This window comes from Berghia stephanieae, chromosome 3 (genome assembly GCF_034508935.2).
Source record: "Berghia stephanieae isolate SIO BIC M18660-M18661 chromosome 3, UCSD_Bste_1.3, whole genome shotgun sequence".
Lineage (NCBI taxonomy): Eukaryota > Metazoa > Mollusca > Gastropoda > Nudibranchia > Aeolidiidae > Berghia > Berghia stephanieae.
In genome coordinates, this window is record NC_088362.1 from 102,801,264 (window position 1) to 102,818,763 (window position 17,500).

At 34.7% G+C, this 17,500-nt stretch overlaps 2 protein-coding genes across 2 annotated transcripts in view; both read left to right on the forward strand.

Moving 5' to 3' along the window:
- The window catches only part of LOC144969407 (uncharacterized), a 14,177-nt gene extending 5,500 nt beyond the window's left edge, over positions 1–8,677 (forward strand). The window contains exons 5-8 of the mRNA XM_078908518.1: positions 1,534–1,645; positions 2,786–2,871; positions 6,854–6,951; positions 8,512–8,677. Of these exons, the coding sequence (XP_078764644.1) occupies positions 1,534–1,645; positions 2,786–2,871; positions 6,854–6,951; positions 8,512–8,677 (462 nt within the window). The remainder of the gene's footprint in view (positions 1–1,533; positions 1,646–2,785; positions 2,872–6,853; positions 6,952–8,511) is intronic.
- Positions 8,678–10,952: 2,275 nt separating this feature from the next.
- Positions 10,953–17,500, forward strand: part of LOC144969408 (uncharacterized) — a 13,800-nt gene continuing 7,252 nt past the window's right edge. Inside the window, exons 1-2 of the mRNA XM_078908519.1 lie at positions 10,953–11,072; positions 12,043–12,146. Of these exons, the coding sequence (XP_078764645.1) occupies positions 10,977–11,072; positions 12,043–12,146 (200 nt within the window). The 5' untranslated portion in view covers positions 10,953–10,976. The remainder of the gene's footprint in view (positions 11,073–12,042; positions 12,147–17,500) is intronic.

A 17,500-nucleotide genomic window follows, 5' to 3' on the forward strand; every position in this document is an offset into this window, starting at 1 on the left:
TACTGATGGTAAAAATGAATTTAAATATTTTGGTCTTTTGGTTTTCATGTGTATTAGTCTCTTACTCCTCTGGTTTGTTTTAATTTCGTTGTACAGAGGGTGGGACTCGTCTCTTTGAATTCTGTCAATCTTAACAATAGCAATATCTTTGTGAGAATTTTCAAAATTCTTCCATCGATCATTTCATGCATAACATTCGATAGCGTGCTTTATTATATTCTATTTATTTTTGTTACTTCAGATTGTTTACAATTTCCATCCCTAGTAGCTACACAGCAACAAAAGAGATTTACACTACAAGATTTATGAAACAAAGATAAAATTGCTTTGTCAAGATTTATGGAGTACAGTCTCCTCATCATCAATAATCTTGTCTTCATCCTATTAAAGCACTTTGCATGAATGAATTGCCTATTCAAATCTTTCATTGACAATTATATGGAGATATTTATACTCCTCTACCCTCTCTACATTTAGTTTTCATCTAATCATTATATTTTCATGTATGTTACCATCTTTCCTAAAATCAAATATAATTTAGTTAGTTTTCCTTACATGAAGTTCTAGATAGTTATTATCACACCAGTCAACAAATTTTTCAATTTCGCTATGATAAATCAATACATCATCTACAGTTGTTATCGAGGCTTGAATGCCGGTATCGTTGGTATACTTTAAAATATTGACATTACTTGTGCTGCATATGCAGTCATTTGTGTATATCACGAAAAGTGTTGGAGCAAGAACAGTTCCTTGGGGTGCTCCAGTGTTGGTGATAAAGGTAGAGGATTCAACTTTGTTGTACTCATCATCCGTGAGGGAGTCCAATTAGTTGTGGTCGGTCTGTCAAGAATCTAATACTCAGAGTGCAATCGAGGGATGCATTGCCATGGACAATAGTTTAGGGATTAATAGGTGAGGCTGGATGGTGTTGAATGCCCTCGAAACATCTACGAATAGTATTCTGACATACCCCTTTGGAGTGTGTAAGTGTTTGTAGGTGTTATGAGAAACACTAACATCGCGTCGTCCACCTCACGCCCTGATTTGTAAGCAAAATGGTTTTTGTCCAGATGTTGTGTACTTTGTTGTAAAAATCGTTGCTGGATATCTAATCCTTCTAGACATTTTATTGGGATGGATGTCAGCGCCACAGGACGAAAATAATTAATTTCTTTGGATTTTTTATTTTTTTGGGACGGGAATTATTTTTGAAGTTTTCCATTTACTTGGAATATGCCCGTTTCTTATTGACTATTAAAGATGTGTGTAAAAATATAGGAAAGTTCATTTGCACAAGAGAATAGAAGTGTTTTGATAAAAAGTTGTTTTCATTTGGGCAGCATAACATTCATTTAAAATGATTGTGGTTGCTATCAAAAAATCATTTGAAAAATGATTTTAGCACAAATCTATCTTTGTCGGGGGGGGGGGGGGGGGGTGTTTCATAATGTTCATTATCAATCTGATAACTCATTAAGAATTCATACTTTGACGATAAAAATTATTTTAAATATTATATTTATTTTCAAGGAATTCTCGTCCTGCCTCATGGAGGAATTGAGCAAAGATTTGAATGATGTCAAACAGCAGACCGAGAAAGCCAGGGACGGAAGGCGGGAATGGGACAGATTGGAGGAAAGCGGTAATAAAAGGGAATGAGATTAGCGGAAGAGTAGCGTCCCTTGATTGGAAGTCACCGGCGGAGAAGTTATTAGAGAGAGAACGTCAATATGGTTTTGCCCATGCGTCTCTTCACCGAAAGCGAGGACGAGAGAGACGCATGCGCAAAACCATGTTGCCGTTCTCTCTGTAAGGTGACGTCCAATCAAGGGACGCTACTCTTCCGCTAATCTCATTCCCTATAGAGACCAGGTGGCTGCCGTTGCTATAATAAATAATTTTAATGATGATAGTTTTAATAATGATATATTTATTGATAAATAGACAAAGACACTAATATGAACTTTCAAACATCCACTAATAATTTCGATCAAGATAGAGCAAAACAGATATCTTGAAGACCCCCCCCCCCCACCCCCATCACCACGGATAATTACTTTAATCTATTTATTAGAAGCTATCAAGCAGACTAAGAATATCAGTTTTTGCGTGAGACAGTAGAATTCACCTAAAATCTCCAATAATGTACAAGGTTGTGGGGTGCGGTGATGAAGCAGGTTTCGCGAATTTTCTTTTATCTTTTTATCGGAGGGTTGGCTAAACCAAAAGTGAATGTATCTGTAGTAGGATGACATTGATGATATATGTCCAGAAAAATAATTTGGGTGAAAACAGGTCTGAAGGCGACCGGTTTAAAAGTGAGGAAACTTCATCACTTTACGGAATTTTGATACTCTTTATATCATGTGTTCCCATAATTTATCAAGAGAAATGGTTTAAACATGTAAGATAAAGAACAAATGGACTGTGTTTAGAAAAAGAAGAACAACAAAACAGTTTTTCTCTTTTTCTAAACACTGCTCAATTAGTCGTTTTCTTACATCAAAGAGAACTCAAAGCGCCTACAAACATTTGTCTTCTGTCAAATAATTTACGCTAACAGGTCTACGCATTTGTTGTTGCTGTTTTTTTTTTTTTTTTTTTTTTTTTTGTTTTTTTTTTGTTGTTGTTTTTTTTTGGGGGGGGGGGGGGGGGGGTTGGGTTTTTTTCTTGGTGTTTATTTTATTTCATTTATTTTTTTATTTTTTTAAAAAAAGCTTCAGACAGTATATTCTGATTATTCCTAACAATGAGTGATTTTCCTTATTTTCTTTCAACACAGATGTGCTGGCGGAGCTGAGACATTTGGCCATCGACAACAAAGAGATGCAAAATCTTCGCTTGGAAATCGTGCAATTGAAGGAAACTGTACGTCCCCTGCTAGTTTTAATATTAACCAGATGGAATATGTTTTTTACGTCACGCAATGTGACAGAGAAGCCTTCTACTTTTAGGGTTATAAACTCCTTGGAGGTGTGCATTTAACCAACCCTTCTGAAGACTAACAATGAATAGTTAATATATTGAACCATAAGGTGGAACCAGCTTGTAATGGAGCTCACACAACTATGTTATGACTAACGACCCAATCAGCAAAGTCTTGGGTGGCGTAACTATTTTAGTAGTAAAATGTATAGACAGATTCTAAGGATTATGGGATGTAGAAGATCGAGGATGGGTGATCTTTATTGACGACCAGCATTTATTTAGACTAGAAAATAAAATGCCGTCACTCTGAAACCAGATCAGTTGCACAATGTGTGTATCCAGTCCCCCGGAAGATTGGCTTTACACTTCCAATGAGATTGGAACCAGTATTGTGACAACACACTTTTGTTCCTTATTAGTGTACAAGTATACTGCAAAAGAGGGGGTATGGAGTGCCAGAATCTTTAAAATGTTGGCATAGGATGAACCGAGTTAAACCGTAGCCATCGTTAACTTTTTGCCTGACACTGACCAAATATAACGTCAACAAGCCAGTCTTTGACCACAAAAGAAAACAAATCGTGAGTTGTATTCAATAGTTCAACCAATGGGACTAACGACAACTCACTAGGCGGTGCAAAAATCAAATAATAACGTCAGAATGCCAGTCTTTTTGGGTTTCAGTGTCAGGCTATAACTTAACGATGGCTACGATTTAACCCAGTAATTCGTCAGATTCGGTTTGATGAGCGTCATTTTAATCTATCGAAATTTGAAGGACGGGTTTTCTGACTAAAATGTTAAAATATTTTTGTTTTCTTCTGATAATGGCAGTATTACGACCTTGTTTGTCCGAAATCTGTTCTTACTCCTCAAAGGACCAATGCATGTCATGCTTTTTTAAGTGGCAGATGAGCAAAGTTCAACTATCTATATTGAGATAAACAAATTGTAAAGTGTCTATAGATAGTTCGAAGATGAGGTCGCTCAGGTATTTGTTATTGTTTTTTACCATCCGCGTTTATGAGTAACACTCACTGAACTGTATTAACCCGACTATAAACGTTCATGTTTACACACAGTTTTGTGTGTTGGTCCGTTTTATTTCCGGATGGCAATGTTATGAGCTTCTTAGCCAAGCGCATACTATCTATAGATAGTTTGAAGATGACGTCACTCAGGTCGTTGTTATTGTTTTTGCCATCCGCGTTTATGAGTAATGCTCACCGAACTGTAGAGAGAGAATGCGCTTGGCCAAGGAGTTCACAACATTGCCATCCGGAAGTATAACGGACCAACACACAAACTCTGTGTAACCATGAACTTTTATAGTCTGGTTAATACAGTTTAGTGAGAACAACTCACAAACGCGGATGGCAAAAACAATAACAAAAGCCTGAGTGACGTCATCTGCATACTATCTATTAACCCGACTATAAACGTTCAAGGTTACGCATAGTTTTGTGTGTTGGTCCGTTTTATATCCGGATGGCAATGTTGTGAGCTTCTTAGCCAAACGCACACTATCTACAGATAGTATGCGCTTAGCAAAGAAGCTCACAACATTGCCATCCGGAAGTATGACGGATCAACACAAAAAACTATGCGTAACCTTGAACGTTTATAGTCTGGTTAATGCAGTTTATACAGAGCATTACTCATAAACGCGGATGGCAAAAAACAATAATAAAGACCTGAGTGACGCCATCTTCATACTATCTATATAATGGCCTTTGTCGTGGATGAGACTTACAAAGATTAGATAAATATAACGATTTATATAACGCATTTCCTCTGCTTCACAGTGCTCTTTACAATGCTTTATTTACCCTCCAGACAGGCCATATAAAACCATATTCCCATGCCATGCAATACAAATCATAATAATAATAATAATAATGTTGAAAACTTATATAGCGCTATAACTCCGAGACACCAGACTCTAAGCGCTTAAATTACAAATTACTTTGGCTGAAACATACTCATTCACACACACAAGCACACACACACACACACACATACACACACACAACACAACACACAACACAAACCAAACCTATCTTGCTTCTCATACCATCTACTAAAATCGAAACAAATATGTTTTAAGCGAACGTTTAAAAATAGACAAAGATTCTTTTTCACGAATGCTCGGCGGTAAGGCGTTCCAAATAGAGGGTCCGAAATGAGAAAAGGATCTCATTCCAGCATTTTTCCGAATTCGAGGGACAACTAGTTTTGTGGAATCACTGGCCGAACGTAAGGGGCGGGGTTTTGAATATCTTTCAATTAGTTCTGAAAGGTAGGAAGGGGCAGTACCTTCAAGACAACGATACACTAAAACACAAGCTTTGAATTTAATTCTTTTCCCAACAGGCAGCCAATGCAGGTCATGAAGTAGAGGTCCGGCAGAGTCGCACCTACGCTTCATGAATACTAGTCTGACAGCGCTGTTTTGGACAATCTGAAGACGTTTCAGATTGTATTGCGAAACGCCAAACAACAGAGCATTACAATAATCCAATTTCGATAGTACGAGGGACACAACCAGGTGCTTGGTCACATCCTCAGATATGAACCGTCTAATGGAAGCAATCTTTTTTAGTTGGAAAGAGAGAGATCTAACCAAATTATTAACCTGATGCTCCATCGACAGTCCAGAGTCTAAGAATGTGCCAAGGTTTTTCACTTTGTCAACAATTTGAATAGAGGCATCCCCCAACTTCAAATCTGTTTCACTTTTCCACTTCCTGTTCCCCACATACAGCACCTCCGTCTTATCATCATTCAGTTTCAGTCTGTTCTCATTCATCCATTTCTTAACACTTTGGATACAAATCGATTGTTATGCGTCTTTTAGTACTAATACTCTTACAATATCCGTCAGTGCCTACATATCTTGCCAAGTACTCATTCACACCTGAGTCGATTTGGGTGATATTTGTAAAGTGCCGTGCCCAAGAATTAGAATGAAAGTAACATAATTTTTCAATACGTTTGCATTAAAAGATTCGAATACTGACTTTGTGTCACATCCGCCGTTGACTAGACCAGGCTCCGCCGTACCTCTCTGAGTGATTACATACTCTACAAGGCATTACTTTTTGTCAGCTAAAAGATTCGAATACTGACTTTGTGTCACATCCGCCGTTGACTAGACCAGGCTCCGTACCTCTGAGTTATTACATACGCCACAATGCATTACTTTTGTCAGCTAAAAGATTCGAATACTGACTTTGCTTCACATCCGCAGTTGACTAGACCAGGTTCCGTACCTCCCTGAGTTATTACATACGCCACAATGCATTACTTTTGTCAACTGACATAAACTGCCGTTCCCTTTAAAAAAATAATAAACTAACAAATTTTAGATTTTGTCCAGAAAACTCATCCGTCAAATATCGATCGATGAGAATAACCCTCATCTTGTCAAAAAAACTCTCAAAAGCGGAATTTCCTTTAGAGTTTGTTTTTTTTTTTGGGCAAGATGGCGGTCATTTTAATGGATCGATATTTGCAGGACGAATTTTCTGGCCAAAATTTTAAAGGATGTGTTTTGTTTTTATCTCAGGGTATGGCAAAAGACTCTATAAAGGAAATAAGCATTTGGAGAGCCCATTACTAAAAGTACTGAAGTCACATTTTCATGATTTTTAACTGATCAGTGATAAACTTAAAGCATAATCACATCAGTTCACTCACCAATTCTGTTCATGACAAACACAATTTAAATCCCCTATCTAAATACTACAATTTTTTTAATACCCTGTTTAGCCGATTCCAAATTTTAACCTCCAAGTTTTCAAAACTAACTTCTTGTGACGTAAGCACTTTTAGCACTTTGGCTCTTCATTTCAACTCCGCATTTCCCACGAATCTCAGCACGATCTTCTTTTGGTTCTTTTTTTATTTCTTCTTACAAAAGGTCCAAAACCAAAACAAATGGTACGAAGAGGAGCTCCACACCAAATTGTTTTACTCTTCCAGGAATAAGGAGATTCAAAACAAGATTACGAACCTTCAGTAAGATCGATTATAACTACCATCATCCTCCTCCCCATCGTCATCACCGTAATCATGGTCATCATCATCATCATCATCGTCAGCATCATCATCATCATCATCATCATCATCATCATCATAATCATCATCATCATCATCATCATCGTCGTCATCATCATCATCATCATCATCATCATCGTCGTCATCATCATCATCATCATCATCATCATCATCATCATCATCATCATCAACACCATCATCATCATCATCATCATCATCATCATCATCATCATCATCATCATCATCATCATCATCATCATCATCATCATCATCATCATCATCATCATCATCATCATCATCATCATTATCATCATGCATCATAAGCATCATCCTCATACATCATAAGCATCATCATCATTGTCATTATCATGTATTATCATCATCATCATCATCATCCTCATCATCATCATCATCCTCATCATCATCATCATCATCAACATCACCATCGTCAACATCATCATTATCATTATCATCATCATCATCATCATCATCATCATCATCATCATCATCATGCATCATCATCCTCAAAGTCATGATCGTCATATCATTGTCGTCATTATGATGGAATTGTCATTAGCAACATCAGCATAAGAAGCAGCGGCGTCATTACCGTTATCCATACAACAACCGCAACAACATCAACAATAAAAATAAATGCAGTCATAACTACCGCTCTCTATCCCCACACAATATCACATTGACTAATTATAAATAATAATAATATAATAATAATAATAATAATAATAATAATAATAATAATAATAATAATAACAACAACAAAACAATAATAATAATAATAATAATAATATAAATAATAATAATAATAATAATAATAATAATAATAATAATAATAATAATAATAATAACAAACAATAATAATAAAAATAATAATATAATAATAATAATAATAATAATATAATAATAATAATAATAATAATAATAATAATAATAATAATAATAATAATAATAATAATAATAAAAATAATAATAATAATACATAATAATAATAATATAATAATAATAATATAATAATAAATAATAATAATAATAATAATAATAATAAACAATAATAATAATAATAATAATAATAATAATAATAAATAATAATATAATAATAAAAATAATTAATAATAATAATAATAATAATAATAATAATAATAATAATAATAATAATAATAATAATAATAATAATAATAATAATAATAATAATAATAATAATAATAATAATAATAATAATATATAATAAATAATAATAATAATAATAATAATTAATAATAATAATAATAATATAATTAATTAATAATATAATAATAATAATAATAACATAATAATAATAATAATAATAATAATAATAAATAATAATAATAATAATATAATAATAATATAAAATAATAATAATAATAATAATAAATAATAACAATATAATATAATAATAATAATATAATCAATAAAAATAATATATATAAAAATAATATAATAATAATAAATATAATACATATTTAATAATCCTTCCCCTCGCAGGACTTTGGTCAAGCGAATGGAGCGGTCAGGCCATCATGCCGATTGGGGACAGAGCAAAGACAGATCATCAGCGACAATGAACGATTTCTCTACGGCAACCATGATTGACGCCCTGCCGGACATCCAAGCAAAAGACGTAAGGGTTGCTGCTTCACTGAAAAAATGAATATAGATAGAATGAAGATGACGTCACTCAGGTCATTTTTATTGCTTTTTGCCATCCGTGTTTATGAGTAATTCTCACTAAACTGTATTATCCAGACTATAAAAGTTCATGTACATAGTTGTGTGTGTTCGTCGCTATATTTCCGGATGCAATGTTATGAGCTTCTTAGCCAACGCATACTACATAATAGATAGTATGCAGATGACGTCACTCAGCCTTGTTATTGTTTTTGCCATCCGCGTTTGTGAGTTGTTCTCACTAAACTGTATTAACCAGACTATAAAAGTTCATGGTTACACAGAGTTTGTGTGTTCGTCGTTATACTTCGTGGCATGTTGTGAACTCGTGACCATAGCGCATTCTATCTATAGATAGTATGCAGATGACGTCCGCAGCCTTGTATGTTTCCATCCGCGTTTGTGAGTTGTTCTCACTGAACATAACCAGACTATAAAAGTTCATGTTACCAGTTTTGTGTTGTCGTATACTTCCGGATGGCAATGTTGTGACTCCTTGGCCAAGCGCATTCTACTATATATATGCTGGCTAAGAAGCTCATAACATTGCCATCCGGAAGTATAGCGGACGAACACACACAACTATATGTAACCGTGAACGTTTATAGTCTGGTTAATACAGTTTGGTGATAATTACTCAAAAACGCGGATAACAAAAAAAAAAAAAAACCAAAAAAAAAAAAACAATAACAAAGGCCGGAGTGACGTCAAATTCGATCTATGTATATATAATAAATAGCATTTCTATAGCGTATAATCATGACGATTTCGTACTCTATGTGCTTTATATTGGCAATAATTCATGACATAAAATCAAATATTATTTGTAACAATAATCTATTAACGCACATTCTATCAATTGAGACATACAAATAAGACCGAGAGAATACAATACAAATATTTGCGGAGAAATAAAGGCTATAGATAGTATGAAATTGACGTCACTCTGGACTTTGTTATTGCTTTTTGCCATACGCGTTTTTGAGTAATTCTCACTAAACTGTATTAACCAGACTATAAACGTTCAAGATTACACATCGTTTTTTGTGTTGGTCCGTTATACTTCCGGATGGCAATGTCGTGAGCTTCTTCGCCAAGTGCATACTATCTATTACGTACAGGCGCTCATTTATTCTATAGTCAGATTTTTTATTAATGGCGCGTGTTTTTCTGGTTTTTCTTAGCTGTCCCTCTATCAAAAATTGTAAAAATTTGTGTCAACCTCTGAATCAATTTGTCTTAACTGAATATAGATTTTGGACCGTATTGATGGCATATTTAAAACAGTTTTCTTCTTTAAGACCTATAAAAAATACTCTAAAACCGCTGTCATAAAATTGAAGATTTTACATTGTTACATATCTAAACAAGTTTTGCACCACAAAGTATGATAGTCAGAAATAAATAGCAGCGCATTAAAACATTTTTTTGGGGTTTATTTGGTAACCACCTATATATATATATATATATATATATATATATATATATATATATATATATATATATATATATATATATATATATATATATTATGCAGATGACGTCACTCGGGCCTTTGTTATTGTTTTTGCCATCCGCGTTTGTGAGTTGTTCTCACTAAACTGTATTAACCAGACTATAAAAGTTCATGGTTACACAGAGTGTGTGTGTTGGTCCGTTATACTTTCGGATGGCAATGTTGTGATCTCCTTGGCCAAGCGCATTCTATCTATAGGTGGTCACCAAATAAACCCAATATATATATATATATATATATATATATATATATATATATATATATATATATATATATAACGAGTGTTGTTGGGTACTTGTAGGTACGAAAGTGCTCGATAACGTTGGTTAGAGCTAATGTAAAATAAAAATGGAGTCACTCACATTTATATATGGCCGAAACACATGTTTCTGTGGTCTTCATTCACGTCGTCAGTCGGCGGCGGCAAGAACATCATCATCGAACCCCAAATGAATAAAATCATTCCACGGAAAAGTATGCCGCCGACTGACGACGTGGATGAAGACGACAGAAACACAGAAACATGCGTTTCGGCTATATAAATGTGAATGTCTCTCTCTCTCTCTCTCTCTCTCTCTCTCTCTCTCTCTCTCTCTCTCTCTCTCTCTCTCTCTTCTCTCTCTCTCTCTCTCTCTCTCTCTCTCTCTCTCTCTCTCTCTCTCTTATATATATATATATTAATATATATATATATATATATATATATATATATATATAACCTTAATTTATTGTCCAGGTGGAGGATTTTCTAACAAATCAATTTGGAATGCGAGTCCTGGCTGATTACAGCATGTTGAGACGTTTGAAAGATGAGATTGGAATTCTGGGATTGGCCTACTTGGTCGAACGCATTCGATTTCAGGTAAGCGTTATCTCCCTTTCCCATTGAGAGATGGCCTAGCCTCGTACCGACATCTCGTTTATAGCTTGAGCAAGATACAAGCCCTATTGTTCACTTTAGGGCACTGCAGTAATCATAGAAGTAATAGAAATGATAATGATGATGATGATGATGATGATGATGATGATGATGATGATGATGATGATGGTGGTGATGAAGATAATGATGATGATGATGATGATGGTGGTGGTGGTGGTGGTGGTGGTGATGATGGTGATGATGATGATGATGATGATGATGAGGATGATGATGATGATGATGATGATGATGATGATGATGATGGTGATGATGATGATGATCATGATGATGGTAGTGGTGGTGGTGATGATGATGGTGATGATGATGATGATGGTGATAGTAATAATAAAGAATAAATACATAAATTAATTGATTAATTAATGATAATAATAATAATAATGATAATAATAATAATAATAATAATAATAATAATGATAATAATAAAAATAATAGTAATAGTGATAATAATAATATATAATAATAATAATAATAATAATAATAATAATAATAATAATAATAATAATAATAATAATAATAATAATAATAATAATAATAAAAGAAGAAGAAGAAGAAGAAGAAGAAGAAGAAGAAGAAGAAAAATAAGATTAATAATAATAATAATAATAATAATAATAATAATAATAATAATAATAATAATAATAATAATAATAATAATGATAATAATAATAGTTATTATCATGATGATGATGATGATCATCATCATCATCATCATCATCATCATCATCATCATCATCATCAACGTCATCATCATCATCATTAAACAAACCAAATCGTTTCCGACTCTTCCCATTCACCAAAAAGAAAAAGATGTATAAATTGTAGAAAAAATATGTATTGAGACACTTTCAAAACACAGTTTAAAAAGCGTTAACCATGTAACTCACCTTTACAGGATCATCTCGCGTGCAACTCTAAATCGCAGGCCCGTCGTTCTTTCAAAGACCTTGAAGAAAAGCAGATAGAGATGGCATTGGAAGCGATTGCTAAAGAATACAGGCAAGTCGCCAGTGATGGACAATGATAACATTAAATAGTATAATATAGAATTGTTCACAAGAAAAATATTGGGATTTTAGCAACCCCCCCCCCCACTCCCTCAAATAATAAAAATATGACAACAACAAAAAAATTAAGAAAAAACAAAACAAAACAGCAACAACCAAACAACAAAAACAACAACAACAACAAAAAAAACAAAAAAAAAAAAAAACAAAAACAAATCTAAATTAAAATAAATCAAACAAACAAAAGAAAATTTTTAACTCTCTCCACACCAGCCATTTTCAGGTTTTCCCCAAAACGTCACACCCAACTAACACAAAAATATATTTTTTATCACTCTGACACAATTGCAGTAAAATTCTTGCGATACATAATTTCTTTATCAAAACATGATCTACAACACACTGTTAATTTTCTTTAAATTTTATGATGTACAAAAGAAATTTGAATCATAAAAATGTTGGTTGTATCGAAATTATGAATGTGACGATTTTCCTATAGTTGGTGTGGAGGGGGTTAAAGAGCACAGGGGAACGCGGCAGAGTCATTTACGATTTTAGGATGAGGCGGGGGGGGGGGGGAAAGTAACATTATGTTATATAAGCATGTTATATTATTAGCAATTTTAGATAATAGAATTTATATTATGTATTGTAACACATTTATTGAGAAAAGTATTCATATCTTCAAATTCTGCCTGTCCTCCCTGGTGCTTTTCGCTTCATTTTAAGTGTTTTGTTTAATTTATCTTTTTTTTAGAAATATTCTTCCCCCTCCCTCTTGTTTTCTTTTGTTCTTTGGAGTTGTAATGTTAAATTATGATGGTCAGAAGAATTTATAAGAAGTCCACAGATTTTGGCAATTTAGTAATCAGGTGGGTACTATGGTTCGGAGCCTCTTAGTAACTAGTTCACCGTGGTGTCATCTTATACGGCAAGACATTTTAAAATAAATAAATAAATAAATAAAATTCCCTTTATTCATCCCCAAGGGGAAATTTGTCTTTAGGGTCTGTTCCAAGGGAAGACCGGAATAACCCAGGCGTCAGCCGCAGAGCAGCGCCGCAAAGTGAGCTAGGGCGAGGTGACTTGCTCAAGGCCACACAACTCAGCGGCGGGTGATTGAACTCGGTACCTTTCGAATAGGAAACAAAGACCGTACCGCTGAGCCACGCTGCCCCTTTTGTTTTCATTTTGACAAGAGTCATTTGAGAAAGTAGTTAAGAATTGGTTAGCGTCCTATTCCTATTTAAAGGAGCGCAATGACCTCGGGTTAAAGCGAAGTATGTAGATATAAACAGTGGATAAACTGTGACTCAATGAGCCTGATTTGATGACTGTGAAGAATTACTTCCGGTTTATTCACTTTTAACTTCCGTGTCGTGATGTGCCGTGATGCGCATGTCAGGATATAATTTCAATATCGTATTATCAGTGAAAGGAAACCAATCAAGCATGACATTTAGTGAAAACAACTTTGAAAAGATCCCTGTCACACAACGTGCACATATTTACAGGTCTGGTGACCGAACTCAATTATGGGCTTGATTTAGCATTGTTGTTATGGAAAATGTTTTGTGTTGGCTTGAAAGTACCTCGCGTGGCCCCAGGTTTAATAGTTTTTGTCAAGTTGAGAATTATTTAAATCGAGCGATGTTTGAAGGACACGTTTCCTGGTCAGATTTTTAAATACCCGTCTTTCCAGAGTAAGGCAGTTAACTGGTTAAATAAATCATTGTTTGGAGTCGGATTTACCCCGTCGTAATTGGATTCAATAGTCTGATGGCACGTCGCCCAGCAACGGCGGCCATCGTGGTTCTAAACAAAGAAAATCGGTACTTTTTATTCTTCATGCTGGCTAGAACTTTTCATATGTCTTGTTATCAGAATGTGTAAAAGTTCAAACATGATCATATTCATAATGTTGTTTGTTTTTTTTTCTCTGGATACGCTTTTATGTTCGTCGGAGAAATATTTCATAAGGGCGTCCGCCATTGTTCCGATAGTTTAGAGCCAGTTACTAAATTACTATGCGTCATTACGAGGGAAGTGACGTTATGACTGTTGAAGCCTATTCCGAACTGAAGCGATGGGTCCTATTATATGTGGCTAGATGGCTCTCGGTTGTACGGTGCAAGCGATGTAAAGCCTGGTCAGTGGCTCATGGGTGACAGTCATCGTGGAAAATTCTGGTCCAGACGTTATGTCCTTGAGTAAGACACGTAACATTCACAGCCCAATTCGACTCATGTGTAGCCTGTTAGGCGACATTACATTGTTTTTTTTTTCGACAGGAACAATGCTGTTAGCGGCCAGGTACTCATTTTACACATGAGTACGGTGATAGAATATTAGTAAAGTGCCTTTTCCAGGAACTCAATTATGCGCCGAGCGAGAATCGAACCCAGGACTTTCCGATCCGAAAGCAAGACCACAGAATCGCAGAATCTCTAGCATTTCTAATATCTACCCACGTACGGCTTTGAAAGGGGGAAAAAAAACATGCTTAAACGATCCGCTTGACAAGGATGTAAATTGCAAAATGCTAAAATAGGGAAAAGCCAAAAAATCAGGAAAAAATGCCCAACGCAAGCCAGCTGGTCGTAATAGGCGACTAATTAATGGTGTGTGACTCCCCCTTTTTGAGTCACCTGGTCCTCCCTGTTATGGGTTGTCGAAGGATTTTCACCCCTTCCGTAAAACTCAAACTGTTACAGACAAATCTAATCCTTTTTTTTTAGCTTGGGCGACCGAAGAGTTTCTGCAATGGCAGAATTTATGAAGGACAACAGACAAAAAAGAAGCTGATATAATATAGAGAAGTGATAAGACATGGAACGAGATTTAAAAAAAAAAAGTTAGCCCAGGATAGAGAAGGATGGAAACTGTTTGTCTGTGGCCTTAATATGCCCTGACCCAGGGTGAAAAAGGCAACGATGATGATGATAATGATGATGAGTCAACTTAGATTAGGTTTTAAAAAATGATAGTTTCATACAGCCATTATACTCGAGTAGTCGGAGATTTCCCCAGTTTGTGATACAGAGAGTCGTTGTTTTGATATTCTCAGACCCTGCCTGTTTTAAGGTTTATTCCGCGACTTGTAACTTAGTCCCAGCTACTCAAAGATCACTAGATAGACTATATTAACAAAGCTTTTATATAGCGCAATATCCACTAATCGTGCTCAAAGCGCTTTACAAGGGACATTATTATGGGACAGAAAACGGATTGGAGCCTCTTATGTTTGTGTTCGTGTCGGGTGCTCTATTTATAGATTGAGATAAATGTCTCCCTCCCCCCCCCCCCCCCCACTTTTTTCAATCCTCATTCACTTGTCATCGCGATGACATTGTGGTAGTGATGATGATGATGATGATGATGATGATGATGATGATGATGATGATGATGATGATGATGATGATGATGGTGGTGGTGGTGGTGGTGGTGGTGCTGCTGCTGCTGGTGGCGTAAAGAAGAAAAATCCCAAAGGATGGAATGTAGCCAATTAAAAAAAAAACCGGCTTAAAGTCACTAACAATTCTAGTGTTTGAGCGTAGCCATCATTGTGTTATAGCCTTGAAATCCAAAAGGACTGGCAGTTTGACGTCATTATTTGGTTTTTGCACCGCCTAGTGAGTTGTCGTTAGTAGAGCTCATGGAAACAAGTTATTTCATTGGTTGAACTATTGAATACAACTCACGATTTGTTTTCTTTTGTGGCAAACGACTGGCATTTTGACGTCATTTTTTGGTCAGTATCAGGCCATAACTTTACGAAGGCCACGATTTGAGCCAATTATCATTAAAATCCACCAGAAGCTTGTGAAGATATCAACCACTTGAAGGCATGCGGTGCGCCCGTGTTGTGGTCATAATGAGGTCATGATGACTTCGACTTTAATTTGTGGGTCAAAGTTTTGACAAAGACAATGATAATCATAGACATTGCATATATCTTGTTTAAGGACCTATCAGTTTAAAAGTATCGACCGATCGATAAATTTATGAGGTATATTTTCTTTTCTTTTTTCTTTCTTTTCTTTGTTTTTTTCCGTTTATTTTTTTAGTACTTTGAATTGAATACATACTGAAAAGACAAATTAAAAATTTTTGACGTGAAAATCGTCCTTCAAATATTGATCCAAGTGTGAGAGTTTATGACCAGATGAGGATCATTTTAATTATTATAATTTTGAAGGACATGTTTTTTTTTCTGGTCCAAATGTAAAAAATGTATTGTTTTTTTCTGGTGTATTTTTTTCACAGAGTTTACTCTCGATGTACTCCTTATAATGGAAATATGTGACCCATCGTCTCAAAACGGTATTATGTCGAAACGAACCAGATGCTTAGAAACCGAATTTAATTGTTAAACTGGTCAAAAATATAAATTGCTGGCATTAGCACCCTAAAATATGGTATCCATTCTCCTCAATAAAACATAAAAACTCAACACAAGTCTGATATTTCTGGCTATAAATTCAATTTTGAACATCTTAACCTACCCGACTTAATACCGTTTTGAGGTGAAGGGTCACCTTGGAGCTTGGAGCTCGAAGAAATAAATAACATGTAATCAAATTGAATAGAAGCTTCAATATAATTGACGAAAACAGATAATGATGGTTTCCCCTTTTGTGCTTTGTTTCAAAGGGTAAACGCGAAACACCCATAATATGATCTGCGTTAGTTAATCAAAATTTCAGCTTCCATTCAATTTTGCCTATCTCTTGTCACATATTTATGTGTACTGCTGTACTATGCCAAACCACGTTTTAGTTCATTTCTCAGTTTGGCCAGAAAAAGTTTATTTCTCAATATCGATCGGTTGAGATCTGTCCCGAGGATATAAAACTTGAGAAATAGAATGATTTTCAAACCCGAGAGTTCTTTAAATGATTCCTGTGTTTGAGAACTTTTGACAATTTTAGACATGAAGGGCATGGCATTAACTGTCCTTGGCAACCACAGAAAAATCGTCACAATCGTTACGATGCAACCAACATTTTTCTCATTCCGATTTCTTTCGTACATCATAACATTTTGAAGTACCCATATATAATTTGTTATAAACATAAAAACTTGACACTGTAGGGTAAAGCTCATTTTGCTGTACAGTATAATGTATAGGTTTTACTTGTTGCTTTTTAAAATTTTAGTAAGAAAAATATGTTGTGTTGGGTGGGTGAGACGTTTCAGAAAAATCTGAAAATGACTGGTAAGGAGAGATTTGATCGATAAATATTCATAATAATAATAATAATAATAATAATAATAATAATAATAATAATAATAATAATAATGATGATGATAATAATAATAATAATAATAATAATAATAATAATG